General features: G+C 46.0%; 1 protein-coding gene across 2 annotated transcripts in view; it reads left to right on the forward strand.

Annotated features, from left to right (window-relative positions):
* ATR (ATR serine/threonine kinase) overlaps window positions 1-27,677 on the forward strand; it is a 488,241-nt gene that overhangs the window by 432,566 nt on the left and 27,998 nt on the right. Inside the window, exons 44-46 of one of the 2 annotated variants that reach the window (XM_069213920.1) lie at window positions 15,500-15,653; window positions 19,281-19,432; window positions 19,617-19,722. In XM_069213920.1, the coding sequence (XP_069070021.1) occupies window positions 15,500-15,653; window positions 19,281-19,432; window positions 19,617-19,722 (412 nt within the window). Of the gene's footprint in view, window positions 1-15,499; window positions 15,658-19,280; window positions 19,433-19,616; window positions 19,723-27,677 lie in introns of those variants that run through there. The other variant, XM_069213921.1, reaches the window with a different exon arrangement.

Genomic DNA, 27,677 nt, shown 5'->3' on the forward strand with positions numbered 1-27,677 from the left:
GGATGCCATTTTAATATGTTACATGACTGTCCTGGGTTCACACTGCGTCATTACCTGCATATCGTCACAAATTGATTCATGTAGGTTGCATTTTGTGAATAATCACATATGTAGTGAGTGTCAGGTGACATCACCATTCTTGTCACTACATATGTCTGTATTGACAGTCCGTATGGTGGAACACATGGAAGGTGTATGTTTATATGTCATGTACACGTCCCTTGCACAGGGATTATGTGGCATTGTCTGGCTAGGAATGGAGTGTGGAGTAATGTGTCTTTCCACAAAATGACAGCCAACTTACATGACCAATACTTTGTGATTGTCGTATGTCATACTTGGGGTACAACATTGTGAGAGGTGCCCAGATTGTTGTTTGTCTCCCTGCCTAGATACCGCCAAAATAGAGTGATGAGGAATGCACCAGTGTACCTGCCCCTAGTAGATCTTGAAACCATGGAAGAGTGCCACATCATCCTGACCTATCAACTAAACCATGTGTCCATCAGGGAACTGGTCTCCCAGTTGGTGCCAGACCTCCTGCCGGCTCTGAGAAATCCCCATGCCATCCCTCCAACAGTCCAGGTGTTGGCAGTCCTGCATTTTCTGGCGAGTGGCTCGTTTCAGGTGACTGGTTGTGACATCCCTGCAGCCAGTCCCCCAAAGTTCAGTAAGGTGTTACAGGATGTGCTGGATGCCCTACTCAAGCATGTGAACAAGTACATTAGGTTCCCACAACATGCTGAATTGGCCACTGTTAAAGCAGCGTTCTACAATATATCACATGTCCCACAATTAATAGGGGCCATTGATGGGACTCATATCGCCTTAATACCTGCGAGGGCCAATTAACAGGTCTACAGAAACAGGAAGAGTACATATTTGCTCAATGTACAAGTGGTGTGCCTTGCAGACAAGTACATAACACATGTAAACGCAAAATTTCCTGGATCGGTACACGATACCTACGTACTCAGGAACTGCCGTGTCCCTGCTTTGATGTTACAGCTACAGGGAGAAAGGGCCTGGCTAATCGGTATATGTATTGCTCTTCATGACAGACTTTTGATACCCCTCCCTACACAGTCTGCACTCTGCCTAGCATTGTTACCTATCGTCACATCTCCTTTTCCACACAGGTTACTCTGGATACCCCAACCTGCCCTGGCTATTAGACATCCAACTACAGGAGGAGAGAACAGGTACAATTAGGCACATGGCCAGACGAGGTGAGTGATTGAGAGGACTTTTAGCCTCTTGAAAGCTAGATTTTGTAGCCTCCATGTGTCCAGTGGTGCCCTACAATACTGACCAGGGAAAGTCTGCAAGATCTTTGTTGCATGCTCTGTAATCTGGCCCTCAGAAGGCACATCCCACTGTTGGAGGAGGGGGACATTGATGCTGGAGCAATGTTTGGGGCTGGTGACTCTGATACTGAGGAGGAGGCATACAAGGATGAGGCACATGACAACAGGACTGACCTGATTCGTCATTACTTTCAATGATGAACAGGTATGTGTGATTTGTATGTCATCTGCACTTGGACTATATATTGGTAAAGCCAGTCTGTACCCAGATTTTGCATGCATTAAGATGTGTGTGGGGGGACTACTGCCTTCCATCTTGGTTTTCGACCTGAAAGGTAGCTGACTTACCATGAGGGGTAGTGGAAATGCATTGCTGCTAATGACATGTGTGAACTGCTGGTGCCATAACAGAGGGTCCTTATGGTTGTACCATTGAGTTTGGATTCTCAGTCTGCCTGTTTGGGTAAATGGAAAGGGGACTTATCGGTCTTGTCTTGCTGTGTAGGCCTATCATGCTGCATTGTCAGCTGCTGTGTGGCAACCACCTGTTCCTGACTACACAGGGAGGTGAACAATACAGGATGTTTCCAATGTCATATCTTTACTTACCTACCCATGTGTGTGTGAGTGACAATGCAGGCCCTTCCATATGTGGTATCATAGCTGCTGGGGCAGTCATCCTGTCTTTGTGTTCAGCTGCTGTTGATGAATGACAATGGAGTACATGCCTTGCAACATTATGCCTAATTCCATGTAATTTTCCCTCTTCAGGTCACATGTCTGTTTGCAAGCTTCTTCCTGATTTGCCTGTTGGCATCGTTGACACTGGATGTTACTACAATATGGATGTACTTACACACCTGCTGGAGATTCCTACCGCATCTGACACTTTGACATTATTGTGGTGCCGGCATGTGTATATGATTGTTGCTAGTAAACAGAATTGCCACTTTAAACAATGAAGACACATGCACCATAACTTGTGCAAATTGGTGTTTATTGAGTGTGTTACATGACAGTCCAGAGGAGTGGGGACTTGGCTTAGGTGAAGATCAGAGTGGGTGGTCCACTTGTTTGTTTCACAGGTTCTGTATCCATTAGCCTTGGGATGATGGTAACCTGGCATTGGACAGCCAACAGTATGAAACTGTCACACAAGGGTGACAGTTCAGGAGGGGGATCACTTCCTGGTGGGGGGGGATTGGTCTTTGCCTCAGGTCCTGCAAGATGTCTGGATGGCCAGCCTCTTTTACGGGGGGGGTCCCTCAGCTGTAGGGGTAGGGGTAGGGGGGCTGGTGGCCGGTGGGTCCTCCTTCTGGGCCTCCATTCCAGTAGCAGGTGCTGATGTAGAGGCCAGTGGTGTTGTGTGACTACTGGATGGAGCCTGCTGTTGGGTGGAGGATGTCCGCAGAATGTTGTTAAGTTCCTTGAACTCTCCTAATATGGAGACCATGGTGGCATTGAGTACCTGCCAATGCTGCATGGCCTCCTGGTGGTATTCCCCCTGCAGCCTTTGGGTCTCCTGCAAGGTGGTGAATATTTGGCCCATCTTGTCCTGGGATTGCTGGTATGCTCCCAGGAATCTGGAGACGGCCTCCTGGCCAGTCATGCCCTGTTGCTGCCTTGTTCTTTGGTCCACGATTGCCCTACCACTTGCCTTTGCACCCTGTGCCTCTGGTGCAGTGTGCCCCCTCCCAATGACACCAGGACCGTCATTGTCTTGGGATTGCACTGTTGACTCATGCCCCTGTCCTGTGGGGCACACTGATGTTTGATGTGACCTTGGGACACAAGCTTGGGAAGGTGGCCTCTGCTGTGCAATGGATGCCACAGGGGAGGTGGTATCAGTTGTGGGCAGGGTGAGGCTGGTGGTGGTGGACATGACCATTCATGCCTGATGGGCCAGGTTTGTCATCCCTATCCAGACATCTAGGGTATTCCTCCACTATTGGACCTGCTTCTACGCCTGGGCTTTCTGTCACTGTCATTCTCTGTTGTGTGGCAGTACTTGGGAGATCTGTGGACTGAGAGGTATTGTGTCACACGGTGGTATTGTACAAGTGATACACATGGTTGTATGCCATCATTTACTGGATTTGCAGGGCAGTAATGGCATTGACAGTTACTAAACTACTACTTGTGTTTCTATCAGTGGAATGTTGCAATGGTCCTATTTTGGGGAATAGTTTGTATTTGTCTTGCTACTGTCATTGCCATGTACTGATGTGCATTTCAATTACTTTTTAGTGAAGTGGAGTGACATGGTTTAACGTGAAAGTGCAGAGATGTGAAGTGGATGTAGCAGTCATGCAAGGGTAGGTAGTGTTGCATTGTGGTAGTTGTAGTACTTGCTGCAGTGTGGGGTTATCCATGCAGTCGGTGGGCCTGTGAGGGAATGGTGTGAGTAAGGAGCTGTGGCATGCAAGGGTGGGTATTGGGTCCATGGTGGGTTTGTGAACGCTAGGGTGGAGTGAGGGGGTGAGAGGGTGGTGGGGTTACATGCTGTGCACGGGGAGATGTTGGCCGGAGAGTGTAGTTGACTTACCAGTGTCCAGTCCACAGGGTATTCCCGTCAGCCCCTCTGGGCGTAAGATGGCTAAGACCATCTCCTCCCACAAGGAAAATTCTGGGGGACATGGGAGGGGAGGGGTGCCACCACCAGTCCTCATGAAGGCGATTTGTGCCTGGAAGACATGGCCCATACCCATCCCCCTTAGGTCATTCCTACTCTTCCTAATGTCCTCCCTTGTGCGTAGATGGTTCCCCACAGCATTCACCCTAATAACGATCTTCTCCCATAAGTAATTTTTCCAGGCTATGGATGTCTGCTGGACCTGTGCTCCATTAGTTGCGGCTCTACTCTGACAATTTCGTCGACCATGACCCTCAGCTCCTCATCTGTGAATCGTGTTTTTTTTTTGTGATGTGTGTGTGGTTTGTGGTGATTGTGTGCAGTGGTGATGTGCGTGTTGCGTTTCTCTCGGTTTTGTGTGATGTGTGTTCAGTGTGATGGTTCCTGTGATATCTAGGTGCAGTGCTTTCTTTCAGTGTGCAATTGCCTCGCTCTGTCAAACTTTCTGTGTGCAAAGGGTTCTGGGTATGTGTGGGGGTGTATTTTGTAGTGCTGTATTCAGGTGTGTGTGGTGTGTGTATGTGTATCAGGTGAGGGTTATTGGTATTGTCCAATGTGGTGCACTGTTCTGGTGGAGGTGCTTTTTTTCCCGCGGCGGTTCGGACCGCCATGGAATGGCATCATGCTAAGACCGCGGTGCTAATTTGTGATTCGTAATTTGGCGGGTGAAATGTTCTCGGCGTGACGATGCTGGTGGTGTCGACTTCACGCCGTCATTTGGGCCGACGGTGTTGTTTTTTGGGTAACTTTTTGGCGGTGTTGTGTTGGTGACTCATAATACAGCAGTCTTCAGACCGCCATCACTGGCGGTCTTTCGGCGCCCGCTTACACATCGATCTTTGGTAAAGACCGCCAAAGTCAGAATGACCACCTAGGTGTCCAGTGTGCAAAGAGAGAGGCCCCAAATTCTACACTAACTGTTTGAAAACGGTCCCTAAATTTACAATACAATTATGTATTAATAGGGCATGTTGCAAAACTTCCAGCTGCAGGAAGTCGCAGAACAACCTACCTAATTAATATTAATGAGATAAGTCACTCTCTGCGCTCTACTGTGATTGTCTACAAACATACAAATAATGGAATGCAAGAACCAGCAGACCACCTTCCTTTGTTTGCATTTCTATTTTTTTTTTTAAACCAGCCCGTGTTCCTTGAAGGAACTGGTGCTGCTTCTAAAAATAAATGTTTCCTGTTTGGGGACACTGGTGTAGCAGGCGCTAGCCCCCGGGCCAATATCACTTCCCTGAAGATTGTCAAACATAGTCCCCAAAGGAGGGGGCGTGGCCTGCTGAGCAGCTAGATGGCCGCTCTCTGAGTGAGCTCCGCCGGCCGGACCGAAATCCTGCAATTATCCTTCACACCGGGGTGAGCCTGAGCTGCCAAGACCGGCAGAAAACGTACAGGTGGCGGTGAGGCATAAGCGGAGGTGCGATATTCCCGCCTTCCATCGCCTTGGAGGAGCTCGGGACCCGCACAGCCTGTGGGCGGACCTGCCGGAAGCGCCTGCTGTAGCCCGTTTGGGGGTCAGCCGTGACTCGAGCCCGGGGCGTGCGCTGACGGCAGGGCCTGGGCTGGAGCGGCAACGCGGTTGTGGAGGAGGCTGGGGGCCTTTGCTGGTGGTTCACGGCGGGACCCGGTGGGTCTCTCTTCACCATGGGTAAACATGATTCTAAGCAGCCGAAGCTGAACTTTGACCATAAGCGCTCCACGCGTCAGGGAGAGTTGGAGCAGGGGCCCCAGGCGGCGGAGGGGCGCGACCTGGCCGCTGACGATCATGGCGAAGATTTATGCACGCTGATGCTTGAGATGCGTTCTAGCCTCCGCAATATTGACACTAAACTGGACAACCTCACCAGTCAGTTAGACTCTGTGAAAACACAGGTGGCGACGCACGAGACGAGGTTGGACACGCTTGAGGCTCGCCAATCTGAGTTTCATGAGTTCCAAGTGGAAACGAAGGACCGGCTCCTGCATATGGACAAATTATTGGAAATAATCCGTGCGAAGAATGAGGACTTAGAAGCGCGGTCCCGGCGCAATAATCTACGCGTCACGGGGGTCCCGGAGACCACTGCCATAACTAAAATGGAAACCTATGTCACTGAACTCCTACACGAATTGTTTGACCCTAGTCTCTCAGCGGTATTTGCGGTAGAGAGGGCGCATAGGTCGCTGGGTCAGAGGCCCCCTGTTGGAGCGCCGCCCGGCCCATAATTGTGAGAATCTCGAACTACCAAGACCGAGATTTGATCCTTAAACTGGCAAGGGAAAAAGGTACCATCACGCACAAGGGCAATAACATCTCCTTCTACCCTGACTTCACCCCGGCTGTCCAATATGCCCGCCGGGAGTTTCTGCCTACAAAGCGACTTCTTCTGCAGGCGCAGATTCCGTACTCTCTCCTCTATCCGGCTAAGTTAAAGGTGTCCTTTGAGGGGTCTGCCCACATATTCACTGATGCCAAGGAGGCGATGAAGTTCGCCAAACATGTGGGACGCAAATCCGCACAACGACCCAAGGATGCTGCTGAGGCAATGGATAGCAGGCTCTGCGACAATGAGTAAACGCAGGTCCCATCTACTATATCCTGAGGGGAATGGCTCCTTTTTGTCTGTGGACTTCTATCCGCTGGAAGTGGTAGTGCACTTGTGATGCCCGGTGTTCAATCGTTGACATCTGCTATCCTAGATAGATCTAAATTATTAGGTTTTGAGTGGCTAGGATCCCCTGCAGAAGTTCCGGCCACCCCGTTTCACACGGGGGAGTAGCCGGCATCACCACACCCCCTCGGGAATGTTCCCTTGTTTATTTAAATGTCGCTTTGGGGATAGTATGGGGATGGCTACTCTACGACCCGGTTGGGGGGTTGGAGTGGGTGGGGGGCGGTTGGTTGGGGTTTTTGTTTTGTTGTTTACTGCCAACTTTTATTGTATGCTATCTGCGTGGTGTCCTGAGCGTACAGCCTGGTCATTGTCAACATGTCTTACTGCACTTTACATAATGTGTGTGGGGAATGCCCAGAGTGGATAAAACTTTGAACTGTCTTACCTGGAATGTTCGGGGGCTCAACGACCACAGGAAGGCTAGGTTGGTACATGCATATTTGGTGCGGCACTGTGTGGATGTCTGCCTATTGCAGGAAACTCATTTGAACACCGCCCCTGCCCAAAGACTGCGTCACACCAGATGGGGGCACGTTTATTCAGCTATCTATTCCAACTATGCCCGGGGGGTGGCGATACTGATACGTCGCGGGTTGGATTGGCGGGAGGGCTCTGTTCAATGCGACCCAGAGGGTAGATATGTTTTGGTACAGGGCATTGTGTGCGGAGTTTCGGTGGTTTTCGTGGCTGTGTATGGGCCTAATGTTGACTCCCCAGGTTTCTTCCATAAGCTTTGGGGTCAAGTGAAAGCCACTGGTTGCGATACAATTGTATGGGGAGGTGATTTCAATGCAGTACTGGATGACAAAGCAGATAGGAAGGGGGTAGCTCGCACATTGAATCCGTTGGCGAGTTCCGCGCTGCGGGAAACACTGCTGGATGGTGCGCTGGTTGATGTGTGGCGGGTAGGCATGGGGACCTGAGGGAGGGCACCTGTATGTCGGCTTATAGCGGCGCGTGGTCCCGTCTTGATTTCTGGCTGGTGTGCACATCGCACTGTGGACGGCGCAGGTAGAGCACATGCCCCGCTCGTTGTCCGACCATGCACCCTGTATGTTGAGGTTACTGCTCCCTGGTGGACCTTTTCCGGCGTTCTCGTGGCGGCTTCCGCCTCACGCATTACTTGATGATGTGTTCAAAGAGGAGATACGGACTGATATCACTGACTACTTTGAGCGCAATGTGGGATCGGTGGACACGGAGGCGACTTTGTGGGAGGCCTTCAAGGTCGTCATCAGGGGCCAGTGTATGGCCCGACAGGCGGGTGTACTGAGGGCGATACGGGGCACCCTGGTAGCTCTGGAAGCCGATATAAAACGACTTGAACGCACTTTCTTAGAGGCTGGAGAGTCAGAGGTTTCGGGGCTGCTGAAAACCAAATTATTGGAGTACGACGAGGAGGCGATGCGGGAGGTTAAATTTCTTGGGAAATATGCGGAGGCGAGGCGGTACGGCGAGGGTGGGAGACCAGGGAAGGTCCTGGCAAATATGATTAGGCCGCCGCGTCCCGCGACGTATATTCATGAACTGCGCACGACGGCTGGCGAACTGCTTCATGACAAGGAGGACATTGTAGGAGCATTCTCCGAGTTTTACTCTCGTTTATATACCAACACCCAGGATGAGTGTCAGGAGGGGCTTGCATCCTTCCTGGAATCCATTGCGTTGGTGTGGTTCAATAATAACCACAGAGAATATATGGACCTCCCAATAGACGCCGGAGAGGTGGCACAAGTTATCATGAGCTTGCCGCCTGACAAGGCGTCGGGACCTGATGGTCTGACAACAGCTTTCTATAAGGCGTACGTGGATGAGCTGTCGCCCCGGTTGTTGGCAGTGTACGAGGAGGCCTTAGAAAAGGGGGTGTTGCCTGCCACCATGCGCGAGGCGCTGATCATCACGTTGCTGAAGCCGGATAAACCTGCTGACGATCTAAACTCCTATCGGCCCTTATCTCTGATTAATGTAGATGTGAAAATCTTGGCCAAGCTGCTCGCGAACCGGGTGCAGCCAATGTTGCCGATGATCGCACTCCCAGACCAATCCGGTTTTATACCGGGAAGAGCGACCTCCCACAACCTGCGAACGATCTTCGCCGCATTGCATTACCTACACCCTGAGGTCAGGGCTGCCGTGGTGTTTTTAGATGCCACTAAGGCCTTTGATACTCTTGAATGGCCCTATTTATTCCATATATTGGAAAGGATGGGTTTCAGTGCGCTGCTGCTTAGGAAAATTCGCCTGCTTTACACTTTGCCTACAGCCAGAGTGCGGGTAAATGGCCTGGTGTCTGAGCCGTTCCCTGTCTTGCGTGGTACTAGGCAGGGGTGTCCTCTCTCCCCGCTGCTGTTTGCCATAGCTATGGAGCCGTTGGCAGCTAGGATTAGACAACATCATACTGCAAGAGGTATAGGCTTCAGTTCTAGAAACCTTCTAATATCACTATACGCGGACGATGTGACCCTTTATCTTATCAATCCTGCGGACAACTTGGATCCCATCTTGCGGGAATTTGTCCGATTTGAGGGCTTCGCGGGCATCTCCATCAACTGGTCTAAATCGGTAATCTTTCCCTCACGGACAGCACTGCGGAGGTGTCCTCCGAATACCCCCTGCGCTGGGAGGCGGAGGAAGTCAAATATTTGGGGATTTGGATTAGCCGGAACCTTCAGGAGATCTGGAGCCTTAACTTTGGCAGGGCTATGATGTGGCTGAGCGAGAAAGTGAAATTATGGGCTTCCCTGCCCCTGTCGCTAACTGGGCGGATTTCGTTGACAAAAATGATAGTGCTACCCAAATTCCTTTATTTATTCGTCAATATACCTATACCGCTTACGTTGCACTTCTTTGCCACTCTGCGGTCCTGCCTGATGGCGCTGGTGTGGGCAGGTGGACAGGCCAGGGTAGCGTGGGACACGCTGACACTACCACTGCGACAGGTAGGTCTGGGTGCCCCAGATATGAAATTGTATGCCCTATGTGCTCAGGCTCAGTTCCTGCATTTTTGGACCCACCCTGTCCCTTTTCAGCCTCACGTGGCAGTGGAACGAGATGTGGTGGCGCCCCTTCCACTTGATGTGGCGATATGCGCCAAGGCACGGCGCCCTAGAGCGGATGTAGACACAGCTGGGACGCTGCAATGGGTGTGGGAGGAGTTGCGCAGGAGGGCGGGGTCCCATTGTTGTATGCTCCATCGCTCCCTCTGTTGCATAACCCGATGCTGCCTTGTGTGGCTGATGGGATAGCCGGTCACCTAATCGACAAGCTGCATCTTCGCACCTTTGCGGACCGCTTTCCCAATGGCAAGTTCATGCCTCCCCCGGTGCCGGAGAAGGGGGGTACGGTGCCTTTTTCCGAATTATTTTTGTACCATAAACTACGAGCGGCGGGCCAGGCACTATCCAGAGAGTTCCCTGACGTGCTGCCAGTCTTTACAGCTTTAGAGGCGGTGGTGGGCTCCCCGTCTCCCCGTAAGCTGGTAACTCGTATTTATCGCCATATGCAAAACATGGCACCGGGGGTGGCGCCTAAATCTATGCTGTATTGGAACGAGGAGCTCCAACCTCAGATATCTGAGGAACAGTGGGAGTTCTGCTGTGGGCAGCTTACTGAGCTTTCGCCAAACTACAAGTTGCGTTTAATACATTTTAAATACCTGCATAGATTCTACAGAACCCTCATCAGCCTGAAAAGAATGGGGCTTAGAGAGACGGATGAATGTTGGCGATGTGGGTCGGCCTCTTTTCTACATATAGCATGGTCCTGCCCGAGGTTGGAGGGTTATTGGTCTCAGGTTTTTGTATTGGTAAACCAGATTGTGGGCCGCTCGGACGTCCCTTCCCCTCTTCTTGGGCTACTAGGATATGTCAGAGACACTCCGCCACCATCGCGCAAGCTGCATGCATTGCTTCTACTGTTTGCTAAGTGACGGGTGGCGATCCACTGGGGTAGACGGAGGGTGCCCGAGGTGAGGGACTGGCTGGCGGATGTAACTTATGGGCACACGCAGCTAACCACGTTCTGGGAGTTACTGCCGGCTGCATCCAGGCCCCGAGACATCTGGGATCCGTTTGTGAGTTGGGCTCAGGAACATCAGAGCAGGGAATCAGAAGGAGATATTTTGAGTGAATGATCCCTGGGAGGTGGGTGGTGGTAGGGGTACATCGCACTCTTTTCCTCTCACATCACGGAGGCAATGCCTGTAACACTGGCATGACCCAGATCGCTGCCCCTGTCTTCCTCCATGGCTGCCCTCTCTATGCACTAAGGCAGAGTGTTGTGGCCCTCTGAGCTCCTGTATCCAGTCTAGTGGCTTGTAATTCCTATTGATATGGACATTATGACTATTGCTATATGTTCCTTTCTGTATGACACCTAATAGCATACTGTATGTAACACACTAATGATGATGACTGGCGGGTTTGTTGGTTGTATTCTTTTGTATCGCAAAATGTTTAATAAAAAAAAAAAACATATTCCCCAAAGGAGAATCTGTCCAACTTTGTTCTTGGGTTGTAACACCAGGAATAGGGGGTCTCACTTTCCCAGCTTGCCTGAATGCAAGTCAACACATACATACATGTGTCAATTATTCTAAAATGCTCAATTTCTTTGGACTAATATATAGTTAAGTTTCAATCTTGAGTTCTCCAAATAACTAAAATTATGTATTTCTCCGTGCAGACTTTCACTTGCCTGTAAATGAAAACTGTAGATGGTTTCATTGACAATTTATTTTTAATTTAAACTGTAGATATAATTAATGTTTCCATTTGGATAAATGAGCATCTGCTTTGAAACACCATTTCTTCATTTTCGTGCATGCAAGAAAAAATGTCCTTCATATTCTGTGCTTAATTAAATCAACATGTGTACAAACTTAAAATTACATTGAACATGCTGGTTTAAAAAACAAACAAGTATTTAATATTCAAGCATTACGGTAATTGTAAGAATATACTTGTCTTGTATCTGTGTTTTAAGAGTTCATAAGTAGTTGCTGGCATTCTGTATAGTTTACGCTGACAGCTTTATACATTTTCAAAAACTGGAGAAACGTGACTTTAAGGACAAGTATCTTTGTGTGAAGTATGGAGCACTGGTTTTCTTCTAGCAATGGAAACTAAAACTTTTCATATTGATTAAAATATGTCATTGAAGTACCTTTATCTGCTTCAAGCCTCGATTGGTTTTCCTCTACAAATCTGTAGGTCTCACTCTGACATTGGGTCTGTAACTGTTGTGCCAGGGTGAATAATGCAAGCATAGTTTATTTGAAACTCTTTTGCTTTTTATCTTTGCAACATGCTTATCGGGCAAAGTGCTGCAACCCCGTTAGGTGAATCACTAAAGCCTTGGTCTGCAGAAATGAGTGCCAATCAAACTTTCTAATTCGTGTCATTTAGCAATGACTGAACTACTTACAGTATTCTTGTATTCAAAATTACATAAGTACTTTTACATATATAAGCACATTTTGAAAATATAATGTTTAAACCACATTGTATTACTGTACTAGCTCAGTAGCACAACCTATGAACATTAAAATGTGAATGCAGTTGTAAATAATTGTTTTACTCTACAAATCAATGTGTAGGTTTATTGGTGCTACTCTACAAAAGCTTCTGATGTTACCGTGAAGTACAAACGTCCATATAAAATATAAAAGGAACAAGCAACACTTGGTAAACATGGAGACTGGACCACTTTTGAGTCCGTAGAGAATCTGTGTGTGAGGATCACAGGCAATCCAAGTGATTAGAAAAACCAAGAACAACTATTGTCCTTTTACGCGTTCATAATGTTTATTTGACTATACATACCTTTGTAATGACTAACATTCTCTAAGCCTTTGCAGCTCTTGCAAGACACCACAGTCTATCGCACAAGGCTTTTCCGCTTACTACGCAGGGCTTTATCCAAAGCGTACATGACCCCAATCGGAACAGGAGGCCCCACTGTTGCGCACTGTGTCCCTCCCCAGAATCTCGACCGCAGGAAAGAAGGACCTTGTTGAACCCATAGCGCTGGAGGAAATTAGAGAGGATATCTCAGCACTGGCCCCGAGTAAGACCCTTGGCATGGATGGGATTCCGGCAGATCTGTATAGTAGGTGCAGTGATCTTTTAGCCCCACACTTGTTGAATCTGTATGCGGAAGCCGAGTAGACAGGAAATCTCCCCCCAGACTTCGACCAGGCCACTATTGTAGTGATTCCAAAGTCCCATCCACCCTCAATACACTGCTCGGCCTGCCACCCCATCTCGCTCCTCAATACCAAAATAAAAATTCTCTCCACAATACTGGCTCTAGGTTGAAAAAGGGTGCTACCTCCCTAATCCACCCGGATCATTGTGGATTTGTGCCGACCAGAAGCACCCGGCACTGCCTTCGGCGGCTTCATACAGCATTGGCCCACCCTCGTTTTTTGTCCCCACACCTGGCATGCTCCTCATAGACTTTGAAAAAGCATTTGATACGGTTGACTGTTGTATCTTTCCCAGGTGCTCATCAAAGCAGGGGTTGGCCCTAGATATCGGAGGCTGGTACGGCTCCTTTATTCCAACCCGACTGCCCGCGTACAGGTGAACGGGGTAGTCTCATACCCCTTCCCCATCTGCCGGGGGACCTGCCAGGGATGCCCATTATCCTGCTTCTTTTTACCATAGCAATCGAACTGCTGGTGACGATCATAAGGGAAGACCCACTAATCAGCGGATGGGCTTGGCCCACCGGATGTGAGAACCGCATCGCCTTGTACGCCGACGGTGTACTCCTTTATTTGACCAACCCAGCCAGTAGTGGACCCCGGTGTCTGCAACTACTGAAACTACTCTCTGAGGCCTTGGGCCTGATGCTTAACCTGAGCAAGTCCGTACTGGTCCAGTTACATCCTGCAAGGGACTGCTATGATTGGCAGGACAACATCCCTATTCTACGCAACAGCTTCCTATATCTGGGTATCACTGTGGCCCATTTGCCCGATTTAGCATGGTCACTTAACATTAAACCGCTCACCCTGAAGATTAGAGATGACCTCAAGAGATGGCCGACCCTACCCCTTAATGTCCTGGGAAGAATAGCACTGTATAAGATGATGATCCTACCATGTGTCCTTTATCTTCTCCAGAACTTTCCCTATCAGCTCCCCAACCGATGGTTTAAAGAAATGGATGCAGTGGTGCAGCAATTTCTATGGCATAACTCTCGCCCACGGCTCGCACTTCACACCTGTCAGCACAACATACATGAAGGGGGTCTTGGAATGTCCAACTTATATCTCTCATCCAGCTACACAACTGCTGGTACTTAATGATTGGCTGGGAGGCGGGTGGTTAGACCCAGCATACCAGCTTGAACTTCTGACAGTGGACTTCCCCAAGCTACTTGAACTTTATTTGGTGCCCCCTTCCGACGAGAAATTATTGAAGTGACAAGAATGGTACTTACAGGGTGGAGGGCAGTGCAACCGGAAACAGGGTGGTGGGCAAGTCTCACCAAGCAAACCCTACTTTGGAGGGGAACGTGGCTCTGTGTAGTTTCCGCCTTGGACGGGTTCCATAAATGGGATAACATAGGCATTTCACTTCTAGGAGACATCTGGGTAGGTTCCCAACTCGAACAGCAGTACTCACTCTCCAAGACCCTGTTTCATAAATACTTGCAGCTCCGACATGCACTAGGTGTCCACATCCAGGCTGGTACTGTCCTCCCTGAGTTTATTGAGGCAGAGGCGAAAATCCTAATGGGTGTCTTGGGTAGGGGCGGGGTGTCCCAGATATACCGTACCTTGATCAATAATACAGCAAAGCGGCTCAGAGTGCGATGGGAGGGCTGGCTCGGACAGGCGGAAGAGGAGGACTGGCGGGATGTCTTAATGGCCCCCAGGGGCCTGACCATAGCTACCCGCCTCCGAATGGTATATGCATATTACCTACACACTGCATACCTTACCCCCAACAGAATGCAAGGAGCAGGTCTCTGACCACATGCTGACTGCCCCACTGCTCAGGACCCAACGCAGACTTTTACCACATGGTGTGGGCTTGTCCCGCAAAGCCTACTGGCAAGCTGTGACCGCTGAACTCTCCAGAGTACTCGCTGTTGAGATATAGATGGCCCCGTCGCCAATCCTTTTGGGTGTCCTCGAGGGAGTGGGGAAGAGCAGGGCAGACCGTACCTTCCTGGGGATACCATGCCTGGTGGGCAAGGAATATAGCTGCCAACTGGAACTCGAAGACAGCCCCAACGGTTGCGCGGTGGAGGGGAGAGGTGGACTGGTGTGCTCAGCAGGAAAAGCTAGTATATGAGACGCGGGGCCCAGCTAAATATAACAAAGTGTAGGGGAAATGGAAAGGGTGTTGTGATGTCTGATAATGAGAAGTCTTTTAAACACTGCAATAACAGCCAAATGTGTCCTTGAACAACATGATGTATTAAGGGTATGTTCTGTTGAAGGCCAGCCTGAAATTATGCATTAGTATGTATCAGTGGTGTAGATGTGACCTGTTGTTACTACGTTGTTGCACCAATAAAATCAATAAAGCTGTTTATAAAAAATTAAAATAAAACTTTCTATAAGCCTTATATGTCCATGACCATAGTGACGTGTACACATAGGTTCGATGGCATATGTTGCTGCAGATACACATGTTTCGCACAGTCCGCTGCCTGGTGTTGGGCTCGGAGTATTACAAGTTGTTTTTCTTCGAAGAAGTCTTTTTTGGTCACGGGACCGAAGGACTCCTCCCTCTTCGGCTCCATTGCGCATGGGCGTCGACTCCATCTTAGATTGTTTTTTTCCGCTAATGCCACGAACAGATGTACACTGGGTAAGTGACATTTTCATTATCTCTCATATTGATTTTTCTGTGTCTGATTTTCATTCTCTCCAGGTACAGTAGCAGATCTGCGTACTGTCGATCAACAGCTGTGATGTCAATGGTTGGATATATTTTAGGACTTGGAGACAGGCATGGAGAAAATATCCTTTTCGACTCTTTATCGGGGGAGTGTGTTCATGTGGATTTCAACTGTCTCTTCAATAAGGCATGTGGAAGTACATATTTAATTCACAAAATTAAAGTCCTCTTCAATTACTTGTTTTGTAAATTGTATTTTTGAAATGTACTTTTTTTCGATGAACATGCCCACTCAATCTTTCCTGCTCAGTCCACCATCATTTACAATATAGTTTAACTGCTTAAGAGCCAAGCAAAGAATAGTGAATATTCTAAGCCAAATATTTACTGGTGAACACCTTAATTTTACTTTCAACATGTGCAAAGAGAGTATGTTGTTGTTAGATCAAAACGAAAGTGGCAAAAAGCTGGTTTGGTGGGAAGAAGCACATGTGATTGGACAAGGGAGGGGAGGGACCCTTGTGGTCAAAAGAAAATACATAAAAATTTAAGGTAGAATCTACATTATAGGTAGTATCAACAGTCAAGGAATGAGCGAGGGTGTTCGGTTTTATTTAAAGGTTATGCAAAGAGATAGGGTAATCAGGTGGAAGAGGCCCAATAAAGAGAAACTAGAGAGGGGGAAATATAAGGTATGGGAGAAGTCATGTCCATTAGCTAAATGTACCATATGATGAAGGAAGGTGTTGGTGTGGCTAAAGGGTGCAGGTTTCAATTGTTGTTTACAATTTTGTGCATGCTCAGAATTTTCTGTTGAAGATTTCCAGTCGATTGTTCTGTGCTTGAACACTAGACCTGCTGGTTGCAGTCCTATAGAGAATATCTACCTCTTTTCTGCTGAACTGCAGTGTTTCCTACCGTCTTTGTTGGATTTTGATTCATATTAACCATTCTATTTGGTGTGGCATGGTTTTTCTTGGGTAAATTGACCTTTAGACTATGCTACAGTCTTTTAAAGGGTGTTGGGGTATCCCACTGATTCATATGCAACATTTTACATGAGTGCTTGCTTTAACTCTGCTTCATTCATCCGAGTTAAGATGAGGGTTTCCATCTACCCTTCTATATATTCTGTGGCTGGACGCATTTTTGAATCATTATTTACCTTTCATTACTCATATGGTGCTGAGCATTCTCTCTTACTTATGTCAATCTTTATTTGGAAGCTTGACAGTACAGCGAAGATATATTGATTTAGAAATGAGCAAGACGGTTTGCAATGCACTGTACTGAGAGTGTGGTTATGCAAACCAGTGATGTTGTTGAATTCCTTCCCTGTGTTATACCTCCTTGTAGAGTTATGTGTTGATTTAGTGCTTCTATTTGTATCTGCTGAACCAAACTTAAAGCTCTGTTCGGGCATAGGTCTAGCCATGCAGAGAAGTGTCTCTATCTAATCAGCTATGGCACCTGCTCCTGTTTTGGGGATGTTTAATTACAGTACTGGCGATTAAGTTGTGTCTCATTTGCTTGGTTTTGTGTTGCATTTCCTCACTTACTCCTTACTCATACATGGGGCTACCCTCTGCTGGTGCATTGGGACCTCTTTGATACACCTGTATCTTTGTTGATGCTGGGTGGCTATTTCTAACAGGACCAGTTGTTTCTGCATTTGAGGGTATGTACTGCCATATCCAATATTTACTTTGCTTTGGGTTTTGTATCTCTCACATTTGTAGTTGGATACGGTGCCTCTGCAGTCATTACTTAATAAGCAACAAGCTGTATTTGAAGACAACTGGCTTGCATCAGTTGTCTGCGTCAGCACAGTCCCATGGAGCGCACGGACATCAATTACTGATCTAAGTTTGAAAACTATGAGAAGGCAAAGGATCTGCATCCCCTTCATGACTTTGAGATGGTGTGATGATAGACTTTTAAAATGTGAGTGAGGTCAATACCTTAAAAGAGGGGGTGAACCACAGGGAGGCATGTCTCTCAGAGTGACTATCTTTGGAGGATTCATATGTAAGAATACTTATACTCTGATAAAATATCTAGTTTTCTACACAGAAATAGTAGCTCATTCCTACCCAACCAGCATAGCTTATAGAGTTTCAAACAAGACTATTATAGATTATGTTTTGGCAACATAGGAAATATCCAACTCTCCTCTCAGGAATCAGCCTTGGTCTACGAGGAAGCACAGACCTGCACCTTCAGAGACCAAGCTTATCAGTGCCCTTTCCGCACTAGAGACCTTAGTGGTACAGAACCTAAAAGCCACACAGAAGCTGAACACTCATCAGCTCCATGTAACAAGTAACCAAAAACCATAGATATCATGTTTCACATCAAGCAGTTTTGGAGAACCCAAATTGTAACAGGCAAACTCTGGCCACAGTGGAATTATTAATGCCAGGTCTTCTAGTAAAAATTAAATGTTAGCAATTTAGAAAACGTGCTTTTTCAGATTTGCTTCCCCCATGTCACCAATATTGTTCTGTAAACATTTAGTTGCAAGGCTTATACTTTATTGAGCATCCACATATGTGAGGTATTCAAACTAAAGTAATACTTTAATCACCCCATATTTTTTGTCATGAAATATTTTAATATGAGTCAGAAGAAGATAACAGGAGAGTATCAGCTGGCTTCAGTCATTCAGAACATCATTTTCTCAATCACATACACGAGTGCAACTCAAATACATGTTGATATATCATTTGGTGACATCTCTTACGGTTGTGTTGTTGAATTATGCAATATTATGTTGCTAACTTTATATAATGTCTTGCTTTAAAGATCGCAGTAATTGGTGTGAGAGCTGTGGACAATGAAATAGCAAGATTTAATAGGACTATTTTAGAATCAATACTGAAGAAAAAGAGGAGAAAAATATTTAGTCAAGATGCTGCACTCTTAGAAAATAACTAATATAACTAAACACTTCTGGGCACATGCAATTCTATTTTTTCTAAAGCTCACACTAAGACATATACACCTGTAGAATCCCACCAGGAGCTCTGATATCATTTAGCTCACCCCTTAGTTTAGACTGATGTCCTGGGTGCCTATCGTGTAGAGGACTATACATCATACACTTAAATGGCATACAAAGAGAAATGTAAACAAAGACGAGGAACCACACAAAGCAAGATGCCACAAAAGATTGCTCTGTTTCTTCTATGCCGGCTCTTCTGTCAACTATTTATTTTGACTTTTCCCCTCAAGGGGCCTAAGACAAATTGTTCCCATGTAAGAGAAACATGTTATTTTCATGCCTACGGTAGAACTAGCAGTACAATTATATGACTGAAAGAATTGAGGCATCAAGCAGTCAGACGGCACAACTCTCAAACATCTACGTAAAAACGGCAGAAGAAAAACATAGAGATTGCTGGAAACCCCTACCCCAACAAACATCAAACCAAGGCATACACTTGAATCCTCACCCGCACCTAGATTGAGTGGCATGGAAGATTTCTAGAGATAGCTGACAAAGCTTAAGGGCATTTGCCAAACTTCCAAACAATGTTTAAAACAATAATTAAGAATAATGTTTCTTGTTATTCATGTAATTGTGTCCCAGGTTAATTAGAATTGATGAGGCTAGGGGCACTCGATATCATAGGCCTGCATTATGCCCATGCTGTTAAAAAGCCTCCAGATACTTGTCTGTGCAAAGACAATTGCATAAACTTGTAAGTTTCTATTAATATCCAAGGGTGTAGTTCTACTATATAAACCTAAATAATGAGTAGGACAGCAATCGATATTAAATCCTTACTGCCTGTATTTATTGCTTTGTTAGGGAGAAACCTTTGAAGTTCCTGAGATTGTGCCATTTCGTCTTACTCATAACATGGTGAATGGAATGGGTCCTATGGGAACAGAAGGTCTCTTTCGAAGAGCATGTGAAGTGACAATGAGGTTAATGCGTGACCAACGAGAACCCCTCATGAGGTAAGGAATGATTATTTACAAACTCTTATTTTTAATTACTAGCTGAAAATTCCTGATTTTCCTATGTTGAATTACATGCTTTCTATTTGAGTCTCTAAGTTACTTTATGTAAACAATAGTTGTTCATCACCGCACAGGTTTTAAATTCGTTACGACTCAATCTTTCCTCTTGAATCTTACCTAGTGTCTTGAAGCCTTTCCTCCATGACCCCCTAGTGGAATGGAGTAAGCCAGTACGGGGAAGCTCCAAAGCACAAGTGAATGAAACTGGTGAAGTGGTAAACGAGAAGGTAGGTAATGTATACCTGATATTTTTTCACCAGTACTTAGTAATGTTTGTGTGCATAATTTTGATATTTCTCATTGTAATCTGTGTACTGCAAATGTAGTATACCTAAAGAATTCAAACAAAAGAATGCAACATTGTTGAAAATACATTGTACCATCGCTCAGATAATAAAAGGCCTTTTTCATAATAAATATACTAATAGTTTTAACATTTCTAAATGTAATGTTCTGAATCCCAACATCTGATGAGACCTCCACAACTTCCAAATCCTTGACTCAAGTTTTACAATTGGGTCTTGTTGCGGTTTATTTTCATGCCTTACTAATAAGCATTTCATCAATTTCTCAGGATTACCTTTTCCTCTTAGAACAGTTTTATCATCACACCCTTCCGCTTGACTCATTAGAGTTTCTGGCTGCTCACCAAAGTACAATTCCATCTACTGCTCATGGACAGCTGAAATTTGTATTGACAATTCGGGTTCATTTGTTGCTGCTGTTAGGTGTCTTCCACCATCCCACATTTCATTTTCAGTAGTCTTCCTCAGCTCTAACCGGACAGATGATTTACCACACCACACATCGTCCCCAGCCCAGTGACGGCTGTTCATTTCAAAATGTGGCATAGCATAAATCAGTACATGGAATTACACAGCGACGGCCCCTCTATAAGGGCGGAGGAGTACCGCCCCCTGCTACCAGCACCACAAAATTGAAAAATAAAATTGTAATAAAATGCATTTATTACCATTTTATTTTTATATTCCCCCAGCCGAGCTCTGTTTGGGGGCAGAGCCACTGCTGGTGACTGGCAGCGGAGGAGTGGTGCTAACTCCACCAGTTTTCACTGTGCCTGTGACTTTGGCCGGCCTTCTGCGATGGCCAGCCTGACATACAAAGTGTAAACCTCTCCACCCAGCCTGTCTAAGACAGCTAGGTGGAGAGCAGGCACAGGGCCCCAGTGCCTGTAGGAGCACCGAGGCAACCCACTCCAGCCAATCTTGGTGCCGCTGGACATTATCAGTTGCTGCAGAGACCAGCGCTGAGGGACTGCAGCACGAGGACCGGAGAATGCGAGCCAGCACATTGGTACGTACATATTTATTTAGCTTCTATGTTCTGTATTATGTTGAGTTTGGCTACTGTATAACATGTGCACATTTCGGTTACACTCCCCAGCCTCTTCATTAATGATACACTCCCGAGCCCCTTCATTAATAAACGCTGCTAATCACATGTTTAGGAAGTTGCAGCAAACAGAGAGTTCCCAGGCCAAGAACCAACTCTATCAGCCTCCTTGCACTTTGTGTGGTTCTTAGGGTCGAGTGCGCGCAAGCGCTCTGGACCATGTTGTAATCTATATGTGGGCTTCTAACCACGCCCATGTCACACCCGTCACTTTCATTCGTTTGTGGGCTTGCCTTTTAAAAATCGATTGATTTAATTTGTGAAAGGCATGCATACATCATACCTTTTCCGGTGTTTGGCCCGCCTTGAGCTCACCAGTAAACTACTGAAAACATACAAGGCTTCATGTTTTCAGCTGGTTTCTGAACTACTTTATCTTTTCATTTCCTGCGCAGCGCGATCTCGCTGGGCAGAAGTCGAGCACTTTGCATGGATAATTGCTCTTTTGCCTGTAACATGGTTAATTGCACTTTTGCCGATAAGTTCCACCGCGAGAGAACTTCTGTTTCCTTTTCTGTGTCTCCTTCACGCTCATGGCGACCATCGGCTCGCATATGTGAAACTGTTTTACTTTTCATTATTCGTTTATGTAGCAAGGCAAGTCCGGTTGAGAGTTTACAAGCTAATAGCTCTAACGTGAGCAAAGCACGACCCATTGCACTGCAAATGCTTGTTAAATCTGACAGCAACCTCTCACTGATGCCTATTGACTAGGAACAGTCAATTTATTGGGACCTTTTTGGGGAGTAAGAGTCTTTAAATGTTTAAAATAAATAATAACACAGTGTCAGAATCATATTTCCAACACAGTGCCGCCAACACGAGACCAAAGACTGGATAAAATACGTTTCAAAACGAACTCATCAAACGTCTGTCAGCTTTACTCGAAAACAACAGTATCCATCCATCGCGATTCAGCAGTAACACGAGGATCCCACCTGCCTCTCATTTCCCATAAAGCATATCGTTCTGCATTTTAAACCAGACCTTTCGTGATGAAACAGTGATAATAATATTTGCAGTGCGAAGATAAAGAAACCGCTCTCCCTCCGCTATTGGTACACGGTTTTCTATCATAGGCCATTCACCTGGCTGTGCTCAATGTTTCAGTAGAACCTTCGAGTGGCAGGTTGTTTCTCTGGTTAGTTTCTGCCGTTGTGCTGATATCGCCTGCGCCTCTGTTCGGCGCCATTTGTTCCCTTCCAACAACTGGATACACTTAGCGTGCACTGCACAGCCAACTTCTTCAAAGTGCTGCTCTGCAACATAGGAGTGTAATTAAGTCTTGACTGCGTGCCTGTGGTCACACTTCTGCCAGCTGATTACAGTGTTCGCAGGTGTGATATCCATTCTGTGCCCCGAAGGTGATTAATTTCATTTTCGCTTGCTCCCCATTTAACCGTTTGAAATAACCTGCTTCCCTGACACCCAGCAGGCGTCACAGCTCAGAGCATCATATTTCACCAGCAGGGCCCTACATGCTGAATAGATTTTCTATTGAAAGCATCCCGGTGTCAACAGGACAGTGGTTGGTTGCACCACTGTTATTATTGATTGCTGACTCAAAAGGTGCAAAAAAAACTGCGGCGCTGGCGGCGTGGAACAGAAATTAATCAAAATGCCACAGATCACTACACTCCCGAGATCACAGTTTCATTAGCAGAGGATGATGAGCAGATAAAGTAGTTTACACAGTGTAAACACACAAATTTTCTTACAACCCCTTGCTTTTGTTTGTAACAGCAGTGATTTTTTCCATTTGATCAGTAGAGTGTCACTACCCAGCCTGTTAACAGAATGCTCCAAGAAAAAGATGTATGTGTATGTGGGAAGCGGGGGAGACCGCAGGGAGAGGCACACAGCTGCTAATGGACTCAGTAACATTTTACATTTTTACACTGTATGAACTATTAGGTCATGATATTATATTTCAGAGCGCCGTACGGTGTCTTGTGGTTTTTAATCGATAGTCGAATATGTATTGTGTGTGCCTCTTACTGCACGTGCCAAGCCTGTGGTGTGCTTGCACGGTTTTGTGGCCCTTCTTCTATATATTAAACTCAGGCGAGCCTGTAAGTTATTATACACTCGAGCAAACATCATCATAGGCGTCCCTTGGGAGAGAAGTCCTAGGTAGCAGATCTGCGTAGAGCTGTTTATTTCCTGTGGAGTCAGAACACTGCCACTAGAAAATTGCTGTAGCGCTTAAAAGCTGCCCGATTTGAAGCACAGATGTAAAAAAAAAAAAAACTGCTTAGTGCAGACGCCACGCGGTCAGTGGACGTGCATGTTCACTCTTTTACCCGCATCATACCTGTGCCTGTGTCTTGAGCCTCGCTTCAGTACACTCACTGGAGCTAATGAAGCCATCCAGTATATCACATTACATTAAATGTAAAGCGCTGTTTGTGCAGGACTGTGTTTGTTGCTTTAAAATTTCTTTCCACTAAAGTTTTGTGAACTCTCTCGAACCCTTGTGGTTACAAGCTCATCAGAGGGAAAGCAAGGTAGAGATTTTCTTCACTGAACTTTACATCCCTGTGTTTATGGTCTCCTTGTTTATATTATGACAAATTGCTTTTGCAGTTTGAATAAAACAGAGTGGTTTACTGAAAGCAGGTACTCGAAATGCAGACAATAAAAAACATTTGTCAGGACATAAAGAGGGGCCTGGAAACTGATGATGGCTGGCAGCGTTTGTTGGGATTGCATGACAGCGGGCAGGGAAAAGGATGAAAACTCCGCTCCCAGCAAGCGGGAACAGTTTGACAGCTCCTGCTTTTCGGGAATGGAGTTAGTTTGCCCTCACTTGGCGGGAGCTGTCACAGCTCCTGCCAACTGAAAGCAAACAGCTGTCTCCCGTGGGTGGGCACCTCAGGAGATAGCAGGTGCCGGCCCAGGGGATTGGCAGTCCCCAGGGTCATTGATGGCTCCAGGAGAGGGGCCACGTAGCCCCTCTCCTCTTTTGTGCATGGAGGAGGTGGTGATCCCCGGGGCTGTACATGACCCGGGAGGGGGCTGGCACGGCTCCCCAACTCCCACTTTAAATAATGTGTCTGTCCCCAGGGAGGGGGGATCCACCCCACCCTCCTTATTTAGAATCAAGCCCCGGGGATTTGGTGGTCCCTGGGGTTCATAAGAGCCGCAGGAGGGGGGGCCCATCTGCGCCCTCCTTTATTTTTTTGTATAAGCCCATTTCCCCAGGACCTGGCCTACCAGGGAATGTTGTTGAAAACAAGCCCAGGAGCCCTTGCTTATGTTTTTCTTCTTTTTGCTGCAGATTTGCGAATCTGCAGCAATTTTGTAGCAAAAGGTTTTTTTTTTTTTTTAAATTGCTTTTTTGCCCTGGTGGAGTCCCCGGGGACCCCCAGCACCAAGGCTAGGGGGTCAGCGTATTCCTACCCTGCCCCCTTTTCTTTTATCTTTTTATTTGGAACTCGGCTGAGTCAGATTCCCAAAATGGCTGCCAACACTTCCTGGTTGAAGTGTTGGCAATAATCAGATCTCTGCAAGAGATCGGGAGGATTTGCAGTGTTCACACCTCAACATATACATTTTTTTTTAAAAATATCTAAAAAAACTACTGAATGGATTTACACCAAATACCAAAAAGGACACTTTCTGGACCAAGAACTACCTTTCTGCCAAATTTGTTGTAATTCCACCCAGCAGTTTGAGCTATAGTCATGTCTAAAATCCCTATGGGAACTTGCATGGGGAAAAAAAGTGTTTTTGGACACACACACACCCTTTTCTCAGCCCCTGCTTAACAATTCACCCCAGAACGTAATACTTACCTGTAAAACCTTTACAACGAATATGCCTTTACCATTCATCCCTTTACAATGAAATAAAGGTATGTGTGGAGCAAGGGGTTCAGCCACATTGCAAAGGATTTTCCCCCTTCCAGTCAATACATACCTTAGAGAGACAGGTAAGAAAAGGGAAGACTTAAAAAGATTTTCACCTTTACTGTGCAGGTCCTCAGAATAGATTTGAACTTACTTTTTAGGTCTCGGCTAGATAGCACTTGTGCGGTCTCTTCAAGACATGTTAGATACATTCTGTGGGCTTACAGCCCGCCCATTGCTTTTAATTTGTTACTTCGAGTGTACTTTAAAAAGGCTTGCTTGCTAGTGGTTAATCTTTCCTATTGGCCCCCTCCTTTTTGTTTTTTGTTCTCTCCCATGGAACACCGCCCAATTACTTATATCCTTACACTTTAGTGTTATTCTTTTTGTTTTTGGGCACTGTTCTGTTTTTTTGTTTCCTGCGCGTGTTTGTGGAAGCTTATATTTTTTTTGTTCCTTGTGCTTTTGTGGTAGTTTAAGGCAGCCTGTTTTTCCTTTATTTTTGTTCGTCATGCTTTTGCGGCAGCTGAAAGGGATCTTGTGTCTTCTTTTTATTTATTTATTTTTAAACTCGGAAAGGGAGTGTTGTTTGAAAAGCTTTAAAAAACGCTTTGTTTTTCATCAGCAAGGTATTTTTTGTGTGTATGTGCACGCTCGTTAGAAAATTATTTAATTATTTTCTTGAAAGGTACAAATGCTTTTCCATTGTATGTAATTATTTCTTTTCATCATAAAGTGAGTGTGTAGAGGCAAAGCTTAAACAAACTTTGTTTTCTATCAGCAGCATAGAGTGTGTGCACTTTTGACACCTATTTGTTTATTTGCTTGAAAGGGATAAGCAAGATGCATTTCAAGCAAATCAACAAATAACTTTCAAAAGTGTACACACGCTACCTTTTGATATAAATCAAACTTTTGATTAGCTGTTCACAGTTGTAGCATGATCTCTTGACACCTTCCCCCCTTCCCCCCAATTTGGAGTTATATCTTCAAAGGTGCTGTCTAGTGGTCTGTGCTGCCTGAGTTTGAGAGGGCTGCTGTAAATGTTCAGTGCAAACAGATCTGCATTGTTTCAAGCTGTCTTGGGTTTCCCCAAGAAGGTGCCAGGGTCACTGCTTTAATCCCTTGTTTTTGTCTGGGCTCGAGGGCTGGATGTGTAACTGACCCGCCAATATGAAACATTTGGGAGCAGTGGCCTGCACGGATGAAGACAATGCCTGCCCACAAATCTACAAAGAAAATAAGCCATGTTTGGAAACTAGAGATTATCCAAACCAGCAAACCATTACCAGCTTGGCTGTTAAAGTGCCCCGAGGTGGTCCCAGAGGCTTGGGTTCCCTTCCAAGATGAAGGCTCGTCCTCTGCAAATGGTGGCCTTTCCGCAGCTATATACTGGCCCAACTCCAGGCTATTTCAAGATGCTGTGATGGTCGCTGGCCTGAAGCGATTAGTTTTCCCTGTGACATTGCTAGTCGTTTGATTTTCTTGTTGGCCTTGTTCCACAGACAGCATTGTAGCAATAAGCTCTACAAAACAGACTAAAGGAGAAAAAGGAGTCCTTTCACAGTGGCTGTGGCACTATAGCCCTTAACACTTTTCAGGGCCCAGCTTGTGGTGGAGTTTTTAATTTATTTATTCTTTTATATGGCGCAAACTTCCCGAACATGGTTTCGGAGAACTGAATTTGTGGTTCAGCGTCAACATGCCCCGCGGCATGAACATTCATTTTACAAATACACGTTGTGGAAGATAAAGGTGTATTCAGGTGGTTACAATGCAGCATTTATTACAATATAAAATTGTATCACGCAGGAAATGTGGACCAGCTGGTGCATGACAGCGGGTAATATTCAGTGATTTGAAATATCTGAGAGGTTAACAAGTGAGAAAGGATGGGTGAGATGATCTCATTTGACAACAATCGGAGTACAGACAAAACTCCACAGGAATAACTGTCACATGTAAGGGTAAACCACTTGCAGAAGGAAATCATAGAACCGAGAAGGTGTTGGGGAGGGGTTAATGACACCCTCCATCTCAAGGAATGAAGTATGACATCAAGTAAATTGACAAAGTAGTAATTAGCAAAGAGCACATTAGGTACAGGTATTAGGTGGCGTTCCGTGTTCTCTATATGTTGCATAATGTTTCACTTTATTTTCTTGTCCTCGTTGGATAGGTTTGCTAGTTCGAAGAGCTTCAGAACCAGAAATGTCCCACCTTTTAACAAGAATGGATGGTTCAATGGTTTTACGCTCTTGCTTCTGAGGTCTTTGCATAAATTGAATGCATCTGGCTGAACTATTCCTTTTCAGAAGGACCACTTCAGATTCAAGCATGCTATGTATTTTTTTCTATTATGATGTGTTCAAAAAAATTTACTCCCGTATATAGCTTCTTGAAAACTCGACCAATCACACTCTGTTTGAATGCAAACAGTTTCAGCGAGTCTGGTTAAGTCTGTTGGATTGCCTCTTTGCATTTCTCCCTACTGCCGGCGTTTGTCTGTGAACCTTTAGTCTGGCTTCTTAAGGAGAGTTTTCAGAGTGAGTCTGTTTGATCATTCAGCATAGTAAGGGACCCCAGTGAGGCGCAGTGAGGGGGTGTCACCACACAGAACATGACGCTGAAGTTTGAGAGTAGGCTATAGTACACACTGAACATGCAGTTCTTATCCTGATTTTCCAGTCGACTACAGCAGTCTGTGATGTATATTATAGGTTATCGCCAACAATAATTTTAAAGTTGAAACTTTGTACACATGCTGGTGGTACCATTAAGTTGTCTTGTAATGCTATTTATATTGCGCTTTCTGAGGCGTAAAGCACTATATATGTTCTTTGTCAGCTGGGATTTTATCAAAAGGTGAACTAAGTAACTAGCTCATGTTACCTCTAAAACACATGCATCTTTGTATT

Source organism: Pleurodeles waltl, chromosome 11 (assembly GCF_031143425.1).
Source record: "Pleurodeles waltl isolate 20211129_DDA chromosome 11, aPleWal1.hap1.20221129, whole genome shotgun sequence".
Lineage (NCBI taxonomy): Eukaryota > Metazoa > Chordata > Amphibia > Caudata > Salamandridae > Pleurodeles > Pleurodeles waltl.